The following is a 20005-nucleotide window of genomic DNA, read 5'->3' on the forward strand; positions in this document are numbered from 1 at the left end:
GTATATAAATGGACTTCGACTTCGTTTTTTCCCCCTAGAATGAACTGAAACTATCCAAAATCTTACCTCACAATCTTTGATTTGGATGAAACTTCGCATACACTTTTGATTTGAGAGACTAAGTGTTTAAAACGAGTGGAAGACTATTCTGACTAAAATGCGTTTTTTTGAAAATAATTTATGTCAGATTTATGTGTCCTGAAAAAAGTGATGCTGAGGCTTCCAAGCGCTGGTACTTGAAAGCTTAAATCATTAAATATTAAGATTTTTGATATATGCTTTGTGTAACTCTGAGTTTCGTTCGTTCTTAAATGTAGTTTTGTTAATTAGTTGAACATAGGTTTTTTACAACATTTTTTATTAACCATTTGCCCTATTTCTAACTTTGGGATATATTTTCATTTGGGCTTCTTTGATCATACGTTATCTTTTTTTGATTGTTCTAATTGATGTGGGTCTTCATTGTGTGAATTATATAATTATATTTTTTCGCAACTTTATTTGGGCACGATCCATGTTACGGGTAGATGAAAGGAGAGTCAATTGTTTTTGAATCCTGCAAAGTTCGATAAGCGTGGAGTGAAATCTTTAGGACGTCTTGGTAATTTCGGATTGAACTAATTTAATTTCGGTAAGCTAAACTCTTACATTTGAATCGATCAATTTTCCTTGAATATCGGGGTGATTGCAAAGCTCGTTCGTTATCCACTACGATCGCAAATGAAATAATAAAAGGTGTTACTGTTCCCCAAATTGGACAGCATATCGGGACTTGTTAGGGGTCATTCAATTATTAGTTTCTATCGGAATATTTTCTATTTTTCTGATTTGTTGTTTATTCTCATCGACATGCCCTCTCATGTGTTTCCATTATTATTCCCTTTTGTTCTTCTGGGTCAGTTACGTTTTGAAAAATATTTTGCGTAAACTTAATTTTCACAGGCCGGATCGGATGAAGGGACTTTTTTTAATAAATTTATTGTTCTAAAAATGCATCACTAGCGTGTAAATCTTTGAATTTTTATAGTGCAAAAACATCCCCCATCAAAGCTGTTGAAATTGTTGAATAATTAAACTTCTATTTTTCTATTTCGTCATTGAAACGGTCCTAAAAATATTCAAAGAATATATTTTTGTTTTCTGTCCCGCAAGATAAAGATCTCTTAATTTAGTTTTTGCACAAAACACATAAACATTCCAAAATACTTCATTTTGGTATAAAAAAAAAAAGCGTGAACTGCTATCAGGGTGCCAATGAATGTATGGGAAAAAAGTTGCTTTCGAATTTTCGAACGGGACTTTCTGAAAAATGTTGATTTCTGCGAATAAATACCCTATGCAAAACTTTATTTTCTAGTGTAGCGAAGACGACAAAGTTTCATTTTTTGAAAACTGAAATATCACCCAAAACGAGATTTTCGAAAAAAAATTATGTCAAATATCTTAAAATTGCATGAAACATCGAAATTTACTGTTTTGTGACGTATGATTACGTCTTTCGGGAAAATATTGGGGTACAAATTGAAAATCGAAAATCGAGCACATCGTGAAAATTGTCCAATTTCAAATGCTTATTGCTTAGTCATGATGGATTGATGAAATTTTTGCATCAATCGATTTCGGCACTCCGTAGCATTTTTTATATTGAAGAAAATTATATATGTCATGAAACTGACTATCGAACAATTGAAAAATCTCAAATTCCTAACGGAATTACCCTCTTTTGATTGGTCAAAATTGACGACACATGCGGCGGTTCCCTAACAGACACATCAAAACCAAGCTACCCGGGGTAAATTGGCATTGCAATTACATGAAAGTACTTTTGTTCCCATCGAAAAGCGTTCTCTAACAGAGACATCAAAACTATGGTGCCCGACTGAACTCGGCATTGCAAATATATGCAAGTTGCATTTTCATATTGCAATAAGGTGAGTGATACAATTGATTCTAGCAAATAAAATTTAAATTTGGAACTTAAATGTTGGTTGCTTCGTGAAATTTCATATCAATGACCGACCGTGTATTGTAAAAATTTAGTAAATTGTATAAATATAAAATATTCTGTGAAGTGTTATGTAATTATTTTCAATATTGTACATACACTTACTTTCTAGTTAATTTATTTATATATTTATTCACCCACTTTGGTAGATTAATTTATTTATTCAGTTATTTATTTATTTATTTATTTATTTATTTATTTATTTATTTATTTATTTATTTATTTATTTATTTGTGGAATTATTAATATTAAAATGTTGTTCCGTGCATGATTAAATTTTCTCATTCACACTCGCCAAACTTCTGCTGAAACATAAAGATCCCGTAGAAATGATACAGACTATTTTCCGTTGCACACAACGATGTTCATAACTTGTATGAAATCGTTGTGTTGTTGTACGCAACACCACATCGAAGAGCGCGAGTAAAGCTCATGTTCCGCCACACCAACACATGCTAAGAGCGAGTAGCTTAAGCGACGCTCTAAGTGGTCACTCATGCGCGAGGATGAAAAGAAGCCAGGTTTCGTGGAAGAATCGCGAGAATTAGCTGACTCAACCTTGACAAAAATGAGCGGACAATGATGACTTGTTTGGCCGCATGACTGGGGGTTTGAGGAAATTCGCGGTTCAAAAAGAACATTATTCGCTTCGGCAAATATTGTTCCCCTGGAGAAAAAGACTGATTGTTTCGAGGAAACTTGAATACCATTTTTTAATTTAGTTTAGTTTTTTGGAGAAACCGTTTAAGTCGTTCGTTCGTGATAGTTTAATTGTTTGCTTTTAGTTAGTTTAAGTCTTGAGTCTCACTGTTGCGTCTGAAGCAAGAGGTGATATTTGGACAGCAGAGCATTCATTTCTTGGTTCTTTGCGCCAGGAGGATCTGCGGATCTCCTCCAGATCCCTTTGTTGTCGGCCGAGTAAGTCATCGGAACGCGAGTAGAAATAGTTTGGGAAAGTCACTGTTCGAGCGATTCTAATCAATTTTTCGAGGCCAGCTTCAAGGCTGGTTCTTTGCCGGGCAAATATTGCGCCACTCGCCTAGTAAATATCTTCGAAACAGTGGCGGAGTCGTAGCCGTGGATTTTGCACGCTACATTGTGTAAAAAATAACTTGATATATGAAACGATTTTTTTCAATTTTCATGAATGAAAACCAAGGTGTGTTCCCGCTCGAGAACGGGTCGTTAGGTTTCAGGAGTCTGTTTTGTTGTGTTCGTTTTCACCCATGGAAAGTTTATACGGCAAGAAAAATTGGAAAAGTGAAGAAATATTATAAAAAGTGATTTCCCATCTGCTGTGCATAGAGTATAGCATTTTTTTTCCTGTTGGGTACATTTTCCACTACGACCAGTTATTTGATCTATTGTGTATAGCATAGGTGTTGTTAGTCCAATTAAAATTAGCATTGGGTTGAATAAACGCTCAGAAGTAAAAATTATAAAAGGAAACCTTTGTTACTTTCCCATATTAAAGTAACAAGTTTTTACTGATGAGAAAAATTGATAATTGTGTTCGGTATTGGTAATTATCTTATATTACATTGGTGAGTTTTTTTTTTCCTTATTTCATCCATACATAACACAGGAGGCATCTCGTCTAGGATCACAGAGGGTGGTTTTCATCATATCGCGATCCACTTCGGCATCTTTTATCTGATAGGCACCATCCAACGACTGTTTATCATCCTTCTATCATCATCGCTCGGTGAACACGGGTGGAGTGAACAAACAATACCGAACAACCAAATAAAACGACCTTTTTCAGGGCCATCAAATCATTATCAAAGAGTTTATCGATGTAATTTTTTCAACATACCCAAAATAAACAGATAGCCTAACGGAATCCTATGTCAACTATGAGTTCGTGTCTCGGACACAACCCTCCTGTGACATTTTTGTTGAAAATCAACTTTTTGGGATGGGTCGTTTTCCGTCTCAAAATTTCGAGATAAACAGTAAATCTCCAAAAAAAAATGATTTTTTTATATGTTTCAAATTTAATTACCTTTCATTCAAAAATATATAAATATTATTAGTCGTAAAGTAGGAAACATAAATACAGGTAAACTTCGATATAACGTACATTTCACTTTCAAAATTGTACGTTGTATCGAATTGTACGTTATATCGAAGCATAAGAAAGTTCTCACAAACGTAGTCTATAATACTTTATTGTGTTGCTTTTTTAGTAGAGTTAATGAATAACTTCAATCAGCCAGCCAGCGAAGCCAGCCTTTCTCATAATGTTTCCCTTCGTACTGTTGATTTAAACTTGATTCATTCAGAATCCGGAATCACAAAACGAGCTGTATTTCGGGATTGATTGAAGGTACAAAACTTGTTTTAGCATCACAATACAGATAATTCATTGTTCTGTCAGAAAAAAAAAATTAAACAATTTTTCCTTTACACTTTGGAAATGTGTACGTTATATCGAGGTAAAATGTACGTTATATCGAGTGATGTTATATCGAAGGTACGTTATATCGAAGTTTCCCTGTATAATTAGTCGTAAAAACAGAAAAACTATTTCTACTTACTTTTTTTTGTGCAAAATGAATGAAGAAAGTTACATTACAAGATCTTTCATTTTCAGTCCAGCGGTTAAGAAGCTATGTTTTTTTGAAAAACTAAACATTTTTGGACCAGGAAAATTTGGAAAGGACCAATGTCTTATATAGAAAGAGCTAATGAAGCAACAAAAAAAGAGACCCGATAACATTTATTTTCGATATGGAACGATTCTACCAAATATTACGAAATTTAGATCTATCATATAACTTGTTTGTTGTTGAATTACTGTGCAATAGCAAATTGAACCTAAAAGCTTCAAATTATTTATTGATTTTGGTTCTGGCCATTTCTGAATGACTTCAATTTTTTTGATATTCGGTTATGTCTCATTCAGTAATTCAACTCATTTTTTGAGAAACTCTGATTTGTTCAGTTGGACCTTGAGGTTTGCTTCGTAGAGATCCTTCTAAATAATGTTCAGGTTTTGTTAAGTTCATCGAGCGTCTTGGCAAAGATGACACAATCATCAGTATAAAAATAACGATGAACATCGTCCATAGCCGGTACAGTTTCAGTCCAAATGGCATGCATACAAATTCAAACATACTCTTGTTAACCGAAAATGCGGTTTTCTCTACTTCAGAAGCTTTCATCCTCTTTTGATGAAGGCAAGCCTAAATTTACAGTGTAAAATTACCATCTAAGTTGATCCGAAATATTAGAAATTTCTAGCATGGAGTGGCGATCTAAAATTGTTTCTCGGTTCAGCTTGCGGCAATCGAATACAAGTCGAAAAACCTTTTATCCAGTGCATCCATGCTTCCGTCACGATCCAGACAGGAGAGTTCCATAGAGCCTTATTATCGCATCAGCTATCGACTTGGTTGATTTGAATTTATGATGGAAAATAATGATTGCTCTCTTTTTGAAGGAGTTGGAGAATAAAAATTTAGAGGATTTTTTAACTTCTGTTTTTCTCTCGCTGCCGTTCTACGCATGGTTGTCCCATGTTACTTTCGGAAAATCTTCACTTTTCTTCATGAAACAATGTTTTTATGCCTAACTAGCTGACCCGGCAAACTTCGTTCCACCCAAAATTTGTTTTTGTTATCAATACCTTCAAATATTCACGTTTTCTTACTATGAAAAAGTTCATGGGTCTAATCGAAGAACTGATCATTGATTGATCTTCTAATCGACCCCGTTGAATTTACCTTTTGCTAAAAAATTCCTACTATTTCTACCAAAACTCATCATTATAATATCAGATTATTTTCAGACATAATTCTCGTTTAATATTTTTCAACCGCTTGCAAATAACATGTTTCTCCGTTACATGGAATAAATGTTTGATACAGAAAATATGATAGAATAAAGACAGATCCCTCCCCTCTTCTCCCCTTAAAGAGAGGGGAGGAGTGTCTATTTACCATAGAAACATTTCGTGTCCCCTAGAATCTTCACATGCCAAATTTGGTTCCATTCGCTTGATGAGTTTTTGAGTTATGCAGAAATTTGTTTTTCATTTGAATGACAGCCCACCCTAAGAAAGGGGGAGGAGTGTCGAACCACCATAGAAACATTTATTGCACCCTGAAACCTCCATATGCCTCATTTGGTATCATTTGCTTGATTAATTCTCGAGTAATGCATAATTTGTGTTTAATTTGTATAGCAGACCCCCCCCCCTCCCTAAGAGTGGAGGGAGGAGTATCTAAACACCATAGAATCATTTATCGCACCCTAAAACCTCCAGATACCTAATTTGGTTGCATTTGATAATTCATAATTCTCGAGTAATGTAGAAATTTGTGTTTCATTTGTATGGCAGCTCCCCCGGCCCCAAAAACTCCTGCATACCAATTTTCATGTCGATCGGTTCGGTAGTTTCCGAGTCCATAGGAATCAGACAGACAGAAATCCATTTTCATATATATATATATATATATATATATATATATATATATATATATATATAGATCTTCCGGAAAAACACAAAAAAAAAGTTATTGTTTGTTCCTAGCTTTTACAAAAACAACATCACACTCGATTGTCCCATGTTAGTATTCAAGGCATAACTGTCTTACCATGAATGTTGGTCGTCAATTATCATAAACCGTACGCGAAATAAACTCAAGGCATGTAAAATTAGTTCTATTCTAGTGCCACTCGAAACCTCAAGCTGAGCATTAGAGTACCTCATCAATCCCTTTAAGCGATTGAAATAAAACTCTACTGAAAGTATTAAATGCGAGCAAGAAAGAACTTTTATTTTGCGAAAAACGCTGCAAAACGTTGCACTTGTCTCGTACGAAATCAGCACACGACAACGACGAATCCGATAGCGATAGCTATGCACTCTCTTACCTACAACAAATAAGGACGAGGACGTGCGCGCAGAAACATTTCAAATGTAATGCTGTTAGTAGTGAAATTTAATAATATCCAAACAGGAAGAGACTGCCGGGTGAAAAGTAAAGTTGTTTTGCCTCGTTTGCCTCGGCGTTGTAGCGGGGCCGCGGCATCGACTTTCAGGACGAAAGCAGCTCAGCCGTTTTCTTCTGGGTGTGCAGCGTTGAACATCTGAGGCAAAAGTGCAACAGCTTTCGACATACATTCCGTGTTTTCCTCCTCCGATTCTCGTTCCCGGAGCCTAACCGCGGCACACAGCGATGGTGGTCTCAAGGTGGCACATCCATTGCGCCGAGGTTCGCTTTGAAGCGTAGCGTTGCTTTCGAGTTTCTCCGTTGTCTCGGGTGGAGGCCGTTTCTAGTCGAGAAAGTTTTCCTCTAAAAATGTAAACAGTTTTCCGTTCGAGTTGTAGACGAAATAAATAAAATCGTTTTTGTTTTCTTCTTCTGTTTGTCTACGGGTCGGGTTTTTAAAAGGCAGAGCTCCATCATCAATATCGAAACAAAGTATTTTTATTTTTTGTAAACGAGTAACGAGCGCCTCATGCTGGTTTTGAATACAGCTACTAACTTCTGTTGGAATTAAAAATTCGTTTTTTCGATTTCTTTGACCTTAGATACGTTGTTCTACTTACAGGCAGTGATAAACAGCACCAAAATCGATCAGTTCCCACGATTCGATTATAGATGCCCGCGTCTAAAACTAGACGACAATATGGACAGGGAGAACATTTGTGGCTCTAATAATAAATTACTGTTTGCCAATTTTGTACAATTTTTATTTTATTTTCGGGGAGTATGAACACTAGTTATGATGTTTGGCTAGTCAATATGTGTTATCAAAATTATATATGTGATAGGAAATGTACAGGGAATGTTCGTTCGTAGAGGGCGTTCAAAATGGCTTTTTCAATTCCGAGGGTTTAGAATAAGTGAAAAAGACTAAGGATGAATGAACTGTAATAGTTTGAATTTATTTCTTTCTCTCTTCCTCTCTCAGATTACTTTTATTTGTAATTCAACAGTTTGTTTCACAAAGTATACAGGGTAAATGATCTTGGTTGGTCCGATTTAGGGCGCTTTCACGCAACTAGTAAATTCAAATCGATGTTTCTTCATTAAAATCATATACAGGGTGCGGCAGCATAACTTACTTTTTTCAAAGCTCAATAAAAACTATTGTATGCATCGGCAAATATTTATTTATTTTTTATAATGTAGGTACATGTCTAAAGTTTTTATTTACATTGTTTTGAAGATCAAATCTGTTAGGTGACGTCCCCCATTCTCCATACATTGCGTAAACCGATTTCTGGCGTTTGTCATGACTCTTGTTAGCATAGCAGGTGTTATGTTGGCAATTTCTTCTTGGATGTTGGTCTTCAAATCTTGTAGGGTTCTTGGACGGTTCACAAAAACACGGGATTTCAAAAAACCCCATAGAAAAAAATTACAAGGGGACAGATCGGGAGAGCGTGCCGGCCATTCCAAATCGCCTCTAATTGAGATAAGGCGCTCTGGAAAGTGTTCCCTCAAAACAGCGATCGATGCTCTTGAAGTGTGTGCTGTTGCACCGTCTTGTTGGAACCAAGTGTCCCCCAAATCCAAATTTTCTAGCCGTGGGAAAAAAAATTGTAGCATGTTTACATACCGATCCGAATTCACTGTCACTGTAACCTCATTTTCCTCAAAAAACCAGGGACCAATAATTCCAGCTGAGGAAATTGCACACTACACTGTGACTTTGGGTGAATGCAAAGGCTTTTGATGCAATTCTCGAGGGTTGATGTCAGCCCAGTAGCGCATATTTTGTTTGTTAACCGACCCACACAAATGAAAATGGGCTTCATCGCAATAACCGAACATCCGCTTGAAAAGTAAACCTCAACGGCAAAGGCACGCTCCTCACTATTCCAACGCATGATGGCGACTGAACCATGTCGTGACAAAACTTTACAGTATCCCTTCTTGAACGAGACCACTAGCGCTCCGCTATGACATCAACCAACTGAGTGGCGCTCATTTTCAAAAAGGAAGTTATGCTGCCGCACCCTGTATAATCGATACGAGTTTGGGTTTGTTGAAAAGCCCCAAGTCTCTAGTTGAAAATACTACCATAAGGTGTTGAAATTATTTAAATTTTTATATTTTTTAACGGATTTCCTCAAAGAGAAATTATGATCATGTTTTGACCACCTCGGATCATGGTTTGTCCAAAAAATTATCATGGTTTGTCCGGTTTTAGAAATCAGAATTGAATGAAAACACTTGAATTCTCAAGTAGATGTTGCATTTATCATTGCTTGAGTTTACTGTCATCATATTGATCCATTCATAATTTAGGCTTTCTTCAGAATATTGCCTTTTCTTGGGCATTTTAAAAGTGTTACCCTTAACACACACAACACAGAGAAATTTTATTTCTGCTATGCGCGAAGCACAATAAACAAACTGCAGCGCTCCAAGCGGTTGCCATAGAAATCATGTGGACAAAACAACATTAGTGAATTGGACAACTCATGATCAGAGTTGAGGTCATCGGAATGCGCTAATTACATGGTTTAGCTATGTAAATCTGATACAAATGGTGTGCAAACATGGTGTTTACAATATTTGTATTTCTGTTATAATCCAGAACAGGTCTATCATGATAGGATAATCATTTGTATGTATGTAATAATCATCTGGTGATTGATTAAAAGTTAGCTCAAATGAGGGGCGTATTGACACCAATAGAAGGTGGATATTATAATCCTTTAAAACATGTGAATCCGTAAAAATATACTATAAAACTACTGTGAATAAGGAAAAATACAATTTTATCTATATGTTTTGAAACATTCCAATACCTGATTTGACACAGGTGCGCTGAATTAGAGCTTACAAAACAGTGGACAATTCATGATCATATTTTCGACTGGACAAACAAAAATCATTTACCTTAGTGTCTTTATTATAATAGATCTGTCGAGAAATGGTCATGTTATTTGCAGTAGTAGTTATTCATAATTTTGTTTTTTATTTATATTTCTATACAGTGGAAAAGTAATGTAAGAAAAGTAACTGTTTGTATTGAGCTACGCTAACCATTCTCAAATATCAACGATGCAATAAATTTCCGAATTAACTCTTAGCCTCAGAGCAATTCTAAATGGACGCATCCTAAAAATGCAGATTTTAAAAACATGTATTTTTGATTCGAATGAAAGTTTGTATTCCGTTTGGGTTGGAGGAACTATGAGTTTTCCACAGCAATTGGAAATTTTTTGACTCAAGTGTAGCATTTTAATAGGGCGTATCGGTTTTAATAAGATAAATCTTTAATAACGTATATCTCAAAAAAATATAAGTCATACCAAAATGGTGTATTAGGAAGAGTTATAGAGTATTGATGATTAAACGTGAAAAAATATACACTGAGAAGAAAATTCTCTTTTCTTTTATTTAAAAAAAACTTTAATTCGCAATATCTAAAATATGGAAGGTACACCGGGGCAAGTTAAAATTCGGGGTAAGTTAAAACGGAAACCAAAACTTTTACTAAGAATGATGGATTGACCCGATAGAAATATATATAGTAAACATAATCTTTCAACGCATCTTTTGACAGCCATTAGCACATTATTGGAATGTCTTAACGCAATCCGTGTCTTTGTTTACTTTTCCTTGTTCCGTGAAATCAAAACAAACATTTTTGCGCGCTGACTTAATCGGACCGAAAACACTGTTTTTTTTTCAAATCTATCGCTAGAATTGCACGTCAGGTAATAAAATAGGGAGAATCAAGTGTCGTAGCATTGAAAACTGACCCGAAAAATCTTTTTCCGTATAGCTCTGAGCATTTTAACTCACCCCATGTTTTTTTCGACCCTGGGGTAAGTTGAAACTAGTGAAAACCGACTATTTTTTGAACATTTGCTGATTGCTGTATGTATGAATGATCTAGGGGAATCAACTAGGGATCTTTACGTACGTATAAATATTTAAATGATCCCATAAACCTCTTAGTGTCCGTTTTGAGTGGCTCTACTCTGACATGAAAGCGTCTAAAATAGTATTCTCGCGTAACATTTGAAAAGGTCCTATGTAATAAATGTAAACAAATCGAGTTAATGGATGCACGCTATTAGTCTTCAATCAATGAATGAATGCATTACAAAAACAATCGATCACGTATCTATTTTCTTCATCTTTTTATCGCCGATACAAAAAATACCCAATGTACAGATTCGGATTTTAAGCACCCGGCTGTTACTTCGGACGCCACTTTCCTCCGATGCCCGAAACGTCCGAAGTAACAAAGCAGTCAAAACAACACGAAGTCGTACTTCGGTCGTTTTGAGTTTTTGTTTCTTACAGTAGTTGTTATCGATTTCAGTTCAATTCAACGGGTGATAACAAAAATAATCTGTCTTTAAAACGAAATGCTGATTTTTGGATTGTTGTTTAGTAGTTAGTTTCAAATTCTTATCGTGCAACGTAATATGTCCAATCTGCAAACGCGGGCAGTCAAAACGTCCAATGTAACATGTTTCGCTCCTTGGCTTCAACTTTAAACTCAAATCACGGAACAACAGCTACGATTGGTTTTGGAGAGCTATCCTTGATCGCTAGTGGTGAGAGGAGCGATAAAGATCGATAACTTTTAAGACAATTCGCGAAATAATGTTCGGGTCTTCAACTTCGTTTTTCTCGAGTTGACGAAAATGTTACATTGGACCTTTTCAAAAGTTACGCGAGCATTCTTGATTGAATTGTTTCGTATATTCATTCCTAGTATATAGTTCCCATTTTGCGTGTATCAGATTACTGCCCCACATCTCACATGAACCAAAACCCTTTTTTTTCCAGCTGTTTATATGTAATTCCTTCAATTTAGTGTTTCATAAATCGGCAGTAGATAGTTCGAAAACCAAAATCGTACATTAAACTCATGATAGTTCCGCGTTTCAACTTACTCCTCTCTACGGGACAAGTTCGAACAATGCATATGAAAACTAAACATTTAAAAAATTTATATTTTTCGAAACATCCAGTGTGAATCCATATTTTTTGTCAAAAGTCATTTGTCATACCTTGAATTTAGTAATTTAGTGAATTTTAAGAGAACTTCAAGCTGAACCCCGAAAAAATCGTTTCAACTTGCCCCGGTGTACCTTATTTTTTAATTATATTTTGTTTTCATATAAAATAGAAGTAATGTAAAAAATTCAAAAAATTAGTCCAAGATGGTAAAATTATTTTTGACGAACTTTGTGAAACATCGAATTTTTATGAATTTTCGAAACCTCGAATTTTTGTACGTTTACAATCATTTTTAGCCACAAATTGTGAATGCTGATGTGAGTTAAAACAAAAAAGCTCATTCTCAATTTCCTTCTAAACACAGCCATGCTCAATATATTTGAAAATGTTTCTTATTTATTGTCCTTTTATAGTAAACTAGCTGACCCTTCAAACTTCGTCTCGCCCAAAATGGTTTTTGACGTAGAACTACGTCTTCTAGGAAGGGTGCCAAATCAGAAAACAGGTTACGTTTTTGTGAAATAAAGTTAACGTTAATAACTATTTTCACAGCGAACAAATTCTGATACCTTGCACACCAATGGAATCGGAAATTCTCTAAGATTCGTTCGGTATACTATACAGTACAATCCACTAATGACTAAACAGTTTAAATTAATGAAAACTGGAAGCATTCTCATTTACCCATACATTTGTTCTGCCGATTTGTGTGCATTCCCGAACAGAGCTGTCAATAAAGAGCAACTGATACATTCGTTTCTGCGCTTTTTCAACATATTTGATTTAAATAAGCCATCAGCGATTTGAAGCCACACCACTTCTCGTTAGGTGGTCATCGCAGCAACATGGTTGCCGCAGAGCGTCGAGCGGGAGAGTATTGTATTCTTGTCGGGTGAAGGAGTAGTATTGAATAGAGTTTCTTTCCACACGGGCCTTCTCAGGGCTAGAGGCGGAAACCAAAAATAGAATAGAATGAAAACACAGATGCGAGTGAGCTAGCATAACACAACGAGCGGGTATCATTCATGCCTAATGCTGGTTTCACACACATATACACACAGCTCGATACAAGGAGAGGAAGCCCTCTGTATCGAGGTATGCTACGACCAAGAAGAGCAGCATACGAGATTTTTTTGGGCTAGTGCGGATACGGAAGAGTATCCAGAATTTTGGAATATATATATATACACTGCATTTATTTAGATAAACGTATATTCCATGGAAGTATGCTTTCAAATTACAGCAGGGTAACCTTACTGTTGCATGTTGTGGGGTTCGATCACATCTGAAGCGGAATATAAGAGCAAAAGGGTTCATAGTTTGTGATCGATATCTGAGTGGGAAGGAGAAAGTCTGATGCGAGTTGAACCAAATAAACGAGAAGTGCTGATAGTTTTCGACTCTACTCGACTTTTTCGAGTCTACTGAAGTAATAAAAAATTAAATAGTTAAATAGATATCACAAAAATTTCGATGCATTCTAAAATAATGTCCGAAGTGATAAACAAGTGGATTAAATAATATAATTCCGTAGTTCTACGTCGAAAACTGCGGTCGTGTCCTAGATACAACCCATTACTATTTTTCGTTATAAATACTTTCAAACATTCACGTTTTCTTACTAAGTGAACGCCCATTGGTTCAATCGCAGAACTGTTCATTGATTAATTTTGACCATTCACAAATTCGTTTTACTATAAATTTTCTAGTACTTCTACCAGAACTCGTCATTATAATATCAAATTATTTCCAGACCCAATTCTCGTTCAAGATTTTTCAATCACTTGCAAATAACATTTTTCTCCCTTACATGGAATACATGTTTGACACAGAAAATAAAATAAAATATAACATCTGAAATCGAATCATTCCTTCCTCAAGTTTTACCCCTTTGCTTGGTTAGTTTTCGAGCTATGCAGAAATTGGTGTTTCATTTGTATGGGAACTTCCCCCTTCCCCTCCTAGAGAGGGGGTAGGGGTCTCGAGCCACCATAGAAACATTTATTGTCCCCTTAAACCTTCACAAGTCAAGTTTGGTTCCATTTACTGAATTAGTTTTTGAGTTATGCAGAAATTTGAGGGAGAGGAAGGAGGGATCTCAAACTGTCATAAACACCTTCGCCGGTCCCAAAAACCCATACATACAAATTTTAACGCCGACCGGTTCAGTACTCACCAAGTCCATAACAATCAGACAGAAAGACATACATCACTCCATTTTCATATACAGGTCGGACTCGATTATCCGGGATTCGATTATCCGGAATTTTAGACTCGATTATCCGGAGTATTTCAGTTTTGATTAACGGGAATTTTGAATAATTTGAATAATAATTCTATATTGAATAGCTAATATGGGTATCAAATGGAAGGGCTTGGCTAGTAGAACACAGTTATTCATGAAAAATGCAAATCCAAGATGGCGGCCACTACAAAATGGCGGTTTACATATTTTCTCAGAAACCCATCAATATGAGTATCAAATGAAAGGGCTTAACTAGTAGAACACAGTTATTTATGAAAAATGTAAACCCAAAATGTCAGCCACCACAAGAATGCGTCATATATATATTTTTCAAAATCTCATCAATATGGGTATCAAAAGAAAGTTCTCGACTAGTAGAACATAGCAGATAATGAAAAATCCTATTTCAAGATGGCCACAGTCCCCAAACAACTAATTACTTTTTGAATGGTTTCATTCAACTTGAACTATTTCTATGTATGTTTGAATGTTTGTAGGGTTGTCCCATATTAATAGACCTCGTTCCTGTTGAATGACTGATCTGAAATTTTGATCATACATTTAATTCTACTGTCATTATAGAACTCCATGATCTTGAAAAATTCAATTTTGGCCGCCGCTATAGCTGAATGACTTGATTTGGACAATACACTACACTATGAACAACATAAATTCGAAAAGGTCGCCGCCACAAAATGTGCGCTTATTGGAATTACGCTAACTATAGTATACGTTCGGCGTTTTTATGTCATTGTGACAATGAAGACTACCAGATATAAATGATTTTTTTGTTCCTTATTTTAAAAAAAAGTGCACCTGAATAAATCTTATCGTATCATATCGCGGTATTTGAAATCATACCTATTCTTTTAACTTATGCTTTTCTATGAACTTGCCACCTGGAAATGCAGATTTTTATATTGAATATTTATATCCATTATCATGGCTCAATTTTTTTATGGACTGTATCTCGAATCTTGGCTGCCCACTTCTCAATCGTGGCTAGCTTATCTTCAATCTTAATGTAGCTCAAAAAAAGTTCCGAGGAATGATGTCATGTGATACAGACGTCCAATGCACTGTTCCGATGCGCAAAAATAAATGTTTTTTTTGACGTAGGATTACGTCTTTCGGGAACATATTGGGGTACAAATTGAAAATCGAAAATCGAGCGCACCGTGAAAATTGTCCAATTTCAAATGCTTATTGCTCAGTCATTTTATGATGGATTGATGAGATTTTTGCGTCATTCAATTCCGGCACTCTATAACAATTTTTTACATTGACTAAAATAATATATGTCATGAAACTAACTATCGAACAATTGAAAAATCTCAACCCCCATCCTAACGGAAATACCCACTTCTGATAGGTCGAAATTGAAGACACATGCGGCGGGTCCCTAACAGAGACATCTAAACCAAGCTGCCTGGGGGAAATCGGCATCGCAGATACATGAAAGTAGGGGGAGCTTTTATTCTCACCGACATGTATTCCCTAACAGAGATTTCAAATACAAGGTGTCTGGGGGAAATCAGCATATAAATACCCTCGTGGTCGATAGTTTAACTAACGACGCGCACAAATGGATAGTGCTCATTGTAACTAGCGTGGGCATTGCTGATTGCATACGTGCTGGCGGATAAGTTCGGAGTGATGAACGAGTTTTTTTTTGTTATTTTCGTTCCAATAAGAATCTATCGATAGGTAGATTGAAGAATGATGTTTCAATGAGCTGAATAGAACCTATGCTAGATGGAATATAAATAAAATTAAAATTTGGAACTTTTATGTTGGTTGCTTCGTGAAATTTCATATCAATGATCGATCATGTATTTTGAAACTTTTAGCAGAACTGTAAGCGTAAAATTGTATATGGTAGCTATTGTGTTAAAATGACTTGAAATATGAAACAATTTTTTTTTCTCCCAACGAAAGTTCATGCGACAAGCAAAATTGGAAAAATGAAGGAGTATTCGAAAAAGTGATTCCACATATGCTCTATATATCGTATTGGGTGCTGTTCGCTCAATTGAAATTCGCCTTGAGGCATGTAGGATCGTGTTCCGTTGGGTTTAAAGCGAAAAGGAAATGGGTTGAATAAACACTCAGAAAAAAAATTATAAATGAAATTACCTTTTCCATTTCAAATATATTTTCTCTATACTAAAGTAACACTTTTTTTCTGGTGATAAAATTTGTGTTCGATGATGATTGATGAGCTTTTTTTTCTTTATTTCATCCATACATTACACAGGAGCCATCTCGTCCAGGAATACAGAGGGCAGCTTTGGTACGTGATACGCACTATCTAATGACTAATCACCATCCTTCTATCATTACCACTCGGTTATGGACACTGGTGGAGTGAACAAACATTTCCTAACAACCAGACAAAACGGACCCAAACCATCGAACGTAGATTGAAGAATGATGTTTCAATGAGCTGAATAGAACTTATGCTAGATGGAATATAAATAAAATCGAAGAGTTTTACAATTTATCCAAAATCAGCATGCAGCAGATAGCCTAACGGAATCCTACGTCAACTATGCGGTCGTGTCTTGGATACAACCCTCCTGTGACTTTTTTTTTCCAAATATCTTCAGAATTGCACGTCTGGAATCAAAAAGTGATAGTTAAGGGTAGTGATTTTCTTGCAAATCATAATTATATTACGTTTACCGAGATAAAATTAGTTTTTTTTATGACTCGATTATCCGGAGTGAAAAAAAAAATCAATACTCCAGATAATCGAGTCCAACCTGTATATACATAGACCCTTTTCATATGTTTGTCGTGTTATGCCGTAATGTTCATAAAATTTTGTGAATTTACTTATAACTTCCAACAACATTTCCAATACATTATTATGGTAGAAATATATGTTTAGGAGTTTCGTTGAAAACCATTTGAGGACATGTGAGTTAATACAAAACGTAGCGCTAATAAAAAATCTTTTTTTTGTCCTAATACAAATTTTTAACATATTATTCGTGTTGCATAATCAAAACACGATCAGTTTTCAGAGTAGAATTGAAATCCCAACAACACTCGTTGATACAATCGGACGTTGTGGGTACAAACATAATTCACTTGTTTACGTTATGCCTACATTGTACTTGAAGTCAGGCATCTTTAAGGTACCTCGGTATATGTATAGTGGGGTGGCAGCGAAAATGGTCATGTCAAATTTTAAGAGCCGACAATGTACATTTTGATTATTGGCCCCAAAAAAAAAGAGCTGTGCCAAATTTCAGCTCAATCGGACATGATTTAGGGGTGCCTCAAAGCTCTCAAAGTTTTTAATTTTGATTGATTTTGATGAAATTTGTTTCATACATCCATTGCCACCCTCATGTATATAAAGTTACTTAGACTCGAACATCGTTCAGATTTTTCGTCAAAGAAAGTTGATTTTTGCTTCAAAGTTGTTTTAATAGTCATTCTATAATATTTTTGAATGATTCTAATCATTTCCATTTGTTATTTTTCCATTTTTTTAAAAACTCTAGAATAGAGTCGCTAAAACCAACAATATGTTATATTATTATAGACAGGTGAACCAGATCGAAGAACACTACTCGATTCTATCCCATTCTCTCCAGCCTGAATCTCAGATGAGTATGACACTTGCATTGTGATTGCAAGAAATCTAATTTTGGAACGGATTGACTGCGATGTTTGGTATTTCAATGAAACAAATTCCTAAAGCACCTCATCTAGCCTTGAGATCAATTTTGAGAATGATACATTCGTCGGTTCCGAACATATGCAATGCCCGATTCACTTTGATGAAACCACACGATGAAGCACACACAAGCACATTGAGTTACAATGAATCACAACGAGAGAATTGCTGTTCGTTACTTCAAAGGTATATCTCACCCTTCCGAAGTTACACCATTCCCAGAATTTCTATTCCATCTGTCAATATAGATAAGCAATCGTTACTTTCATTTGCAGCTCAGGTCCAATCAGTCATAGAGTCGGTTCACAAAGGGCTGGTTGCATCACGCCTCAGTACCTTCGAATCTCCAGCAGCATGTTTGGTACGTGTGCGAGTTCGATTAAACGACGCAATAGATTGGTGCAGTCAGTGCGATTCCTGAAAGCGCCTTCAGCGCCTTACGAAGGCATCGATAACATTGCAATCATCGATTTGCCCCTGGTTCGACACTACCGATCCTTAATGCATCGTGCAAATTAATTTCCCTCAAATGCCTAATAGCTATTTGCTGGCTGTTGCCTAAATGGAAAGATTTAACTTTTCACCTTTTCGCTCCTGCCTCCCCTCCCCCGCCCCGCTCGAAACGCTGCCCGTATTTGCACGGATTGGGTGATATGTGGTGGCGGAAGTCAACCGGAAATGCCCGCCAGGAAAGGCTAGCTGTGCGCACGGTTGCATCGTTGTCGGTTTTTCTCGAGTGATACATACACACACACACACACACACACACACACACACACACACACGTAAATGGAGACCATTCTCCGCCTAAGGGAAGATGGGTTGATCCATTGCAATTAAGCTAAGTGGAGTGTGCTTGAAAATGATGACGCTGTTGCACGTTCGAAATCAGCCGGCGGGGGACAATTTTTATCGAATCAAGCCGAGGGAAAGCAGCAAAACAAATTCATTGGTCTATTTTAAGTTCGTTCGGATTTTAGTTCAGAGATTTTTTGTTGTAAGGATAAAGCTACATCATTAGGATGGTGACTCGCAGGTCACGAATTTTGATAATAAATTTCTTTGATTTCTAGGTCAATCTTTTCATACTGAAATGACAATACAGGCAGAGGAATTTTTTATATTAACAAACGTCAAATGTTTGAAAAAACGAACCATCAAATTGATTTCCAAATCGACTGGCGATTGGCAGCACCATCTCAGATTGCAGTGAAATGTTGTGGGTGTAAAGACATTGATCATTTAAGCAACTTTGCATACATAAAATATAAAAAAATTAGACTACTTTTTGAAAAGGGCCAAAAAATTCTTTTTAATTTTTTACAAAGAATTCTATCTCAAAAACTATAATTCCTGCAAAATTTTGGTCGAAGAATAAAATGTAGTAAATTTAAATTTTCACAAAAAAGACCAAAGAAATAATTTTAAAAAAATTAAACAAAAAAAATTTGAAAATAAAAATAAATTCATTCATCTTTTTTTTAACTGTTAAGAGAATTATATGAATAGTCCATACGATTACCAACAAGTTGCCCTTACATCGAGAGATGAGCATTTTTACAGCGAAAAAGTTTTTTTTAACAATAACTTTTGCATGTTTTCTTTGAAAAAAATAACAACTAATCCTAATTTTGTCTAACGTCAAGATAGTGATATAGTATATTCTAAAAAGTTTTAGACCTTATTAAAATACGGATCTTGTCGAAGACATCAATTTTCTATATTTTAGCGCTTGACATGTTCTTGACTAGTTTCAAAATAGAAAAAAAATATATACAGAACATGGCAATAAATCGCGATAATGACACACAAACATGTTACGAATGAAACATTAATAATGATTTTTCAAAGAAAATATGCAAATGTTGATATCAGGAAAACTTATTCCTTGTAGCAGTACCCTTCTTCCGATGTATGGATGACATGTTTGTAATTCTATGGCCTATTCTTTATTTTTGCAGCATTTTGAAAAATGTCTTTAAAAAAATTATTTAGATTTTCAAAATATTTTGTTGTTTTCATTTGATTTTTTAAAATTTGTTTGATATTTTTGATGAAAATATCAACAAATTCCTATATTTCATTCTCTGATCAAAATTTTGTAGAGCTTATAG

General features: G+C 35.5%; 1 protein-coding gene across 10 annotated transcripts in view; it reads left to right on the forward strand.

Annotated features, from left to right (window-relative positions):
• LOC129768064 (CUGBP Elav-like family member 4) overlaps positions 1–20005 on the forward strand; it is a 1369849-nt gene that overhangs the window by 618174 nt on the left and 731670 nt on the right. For 9 of the 10 annotated variants that reach the window (XM_055769451.1, XM_055769460.1, XM_055769465.1 and 6 more), the window contains exon 4: positions 16458–16493. The exons of the other annotated variant lie outside the window; for it this stretch is intronic. In XM_055769451.1, the coding sequence (XP_055625426.1) occupies positions 16458–16493 (36 nt within the window). The remainder of the gene's footprint in view (positions 1–16457; positions 16494–20005) is intronic. 10 annotated transcript variants of the gene reach the window in all.

Source organism: Toxorhynchites rutilus, chromosome 2 (genome assembly GCF_029784135.1).
Source record: "Toxorhynchites rutilus septentrionalis strain SRP chromosome 2, ASM2978413v1, whole genome shotgun sequence".
Lineage (NCBI taxonomy): Eukaryota > Metazoa > Arthropoda > Insecta > Diptera > Culicidae > Toxorhynchites > Toxorhynchites rutilus.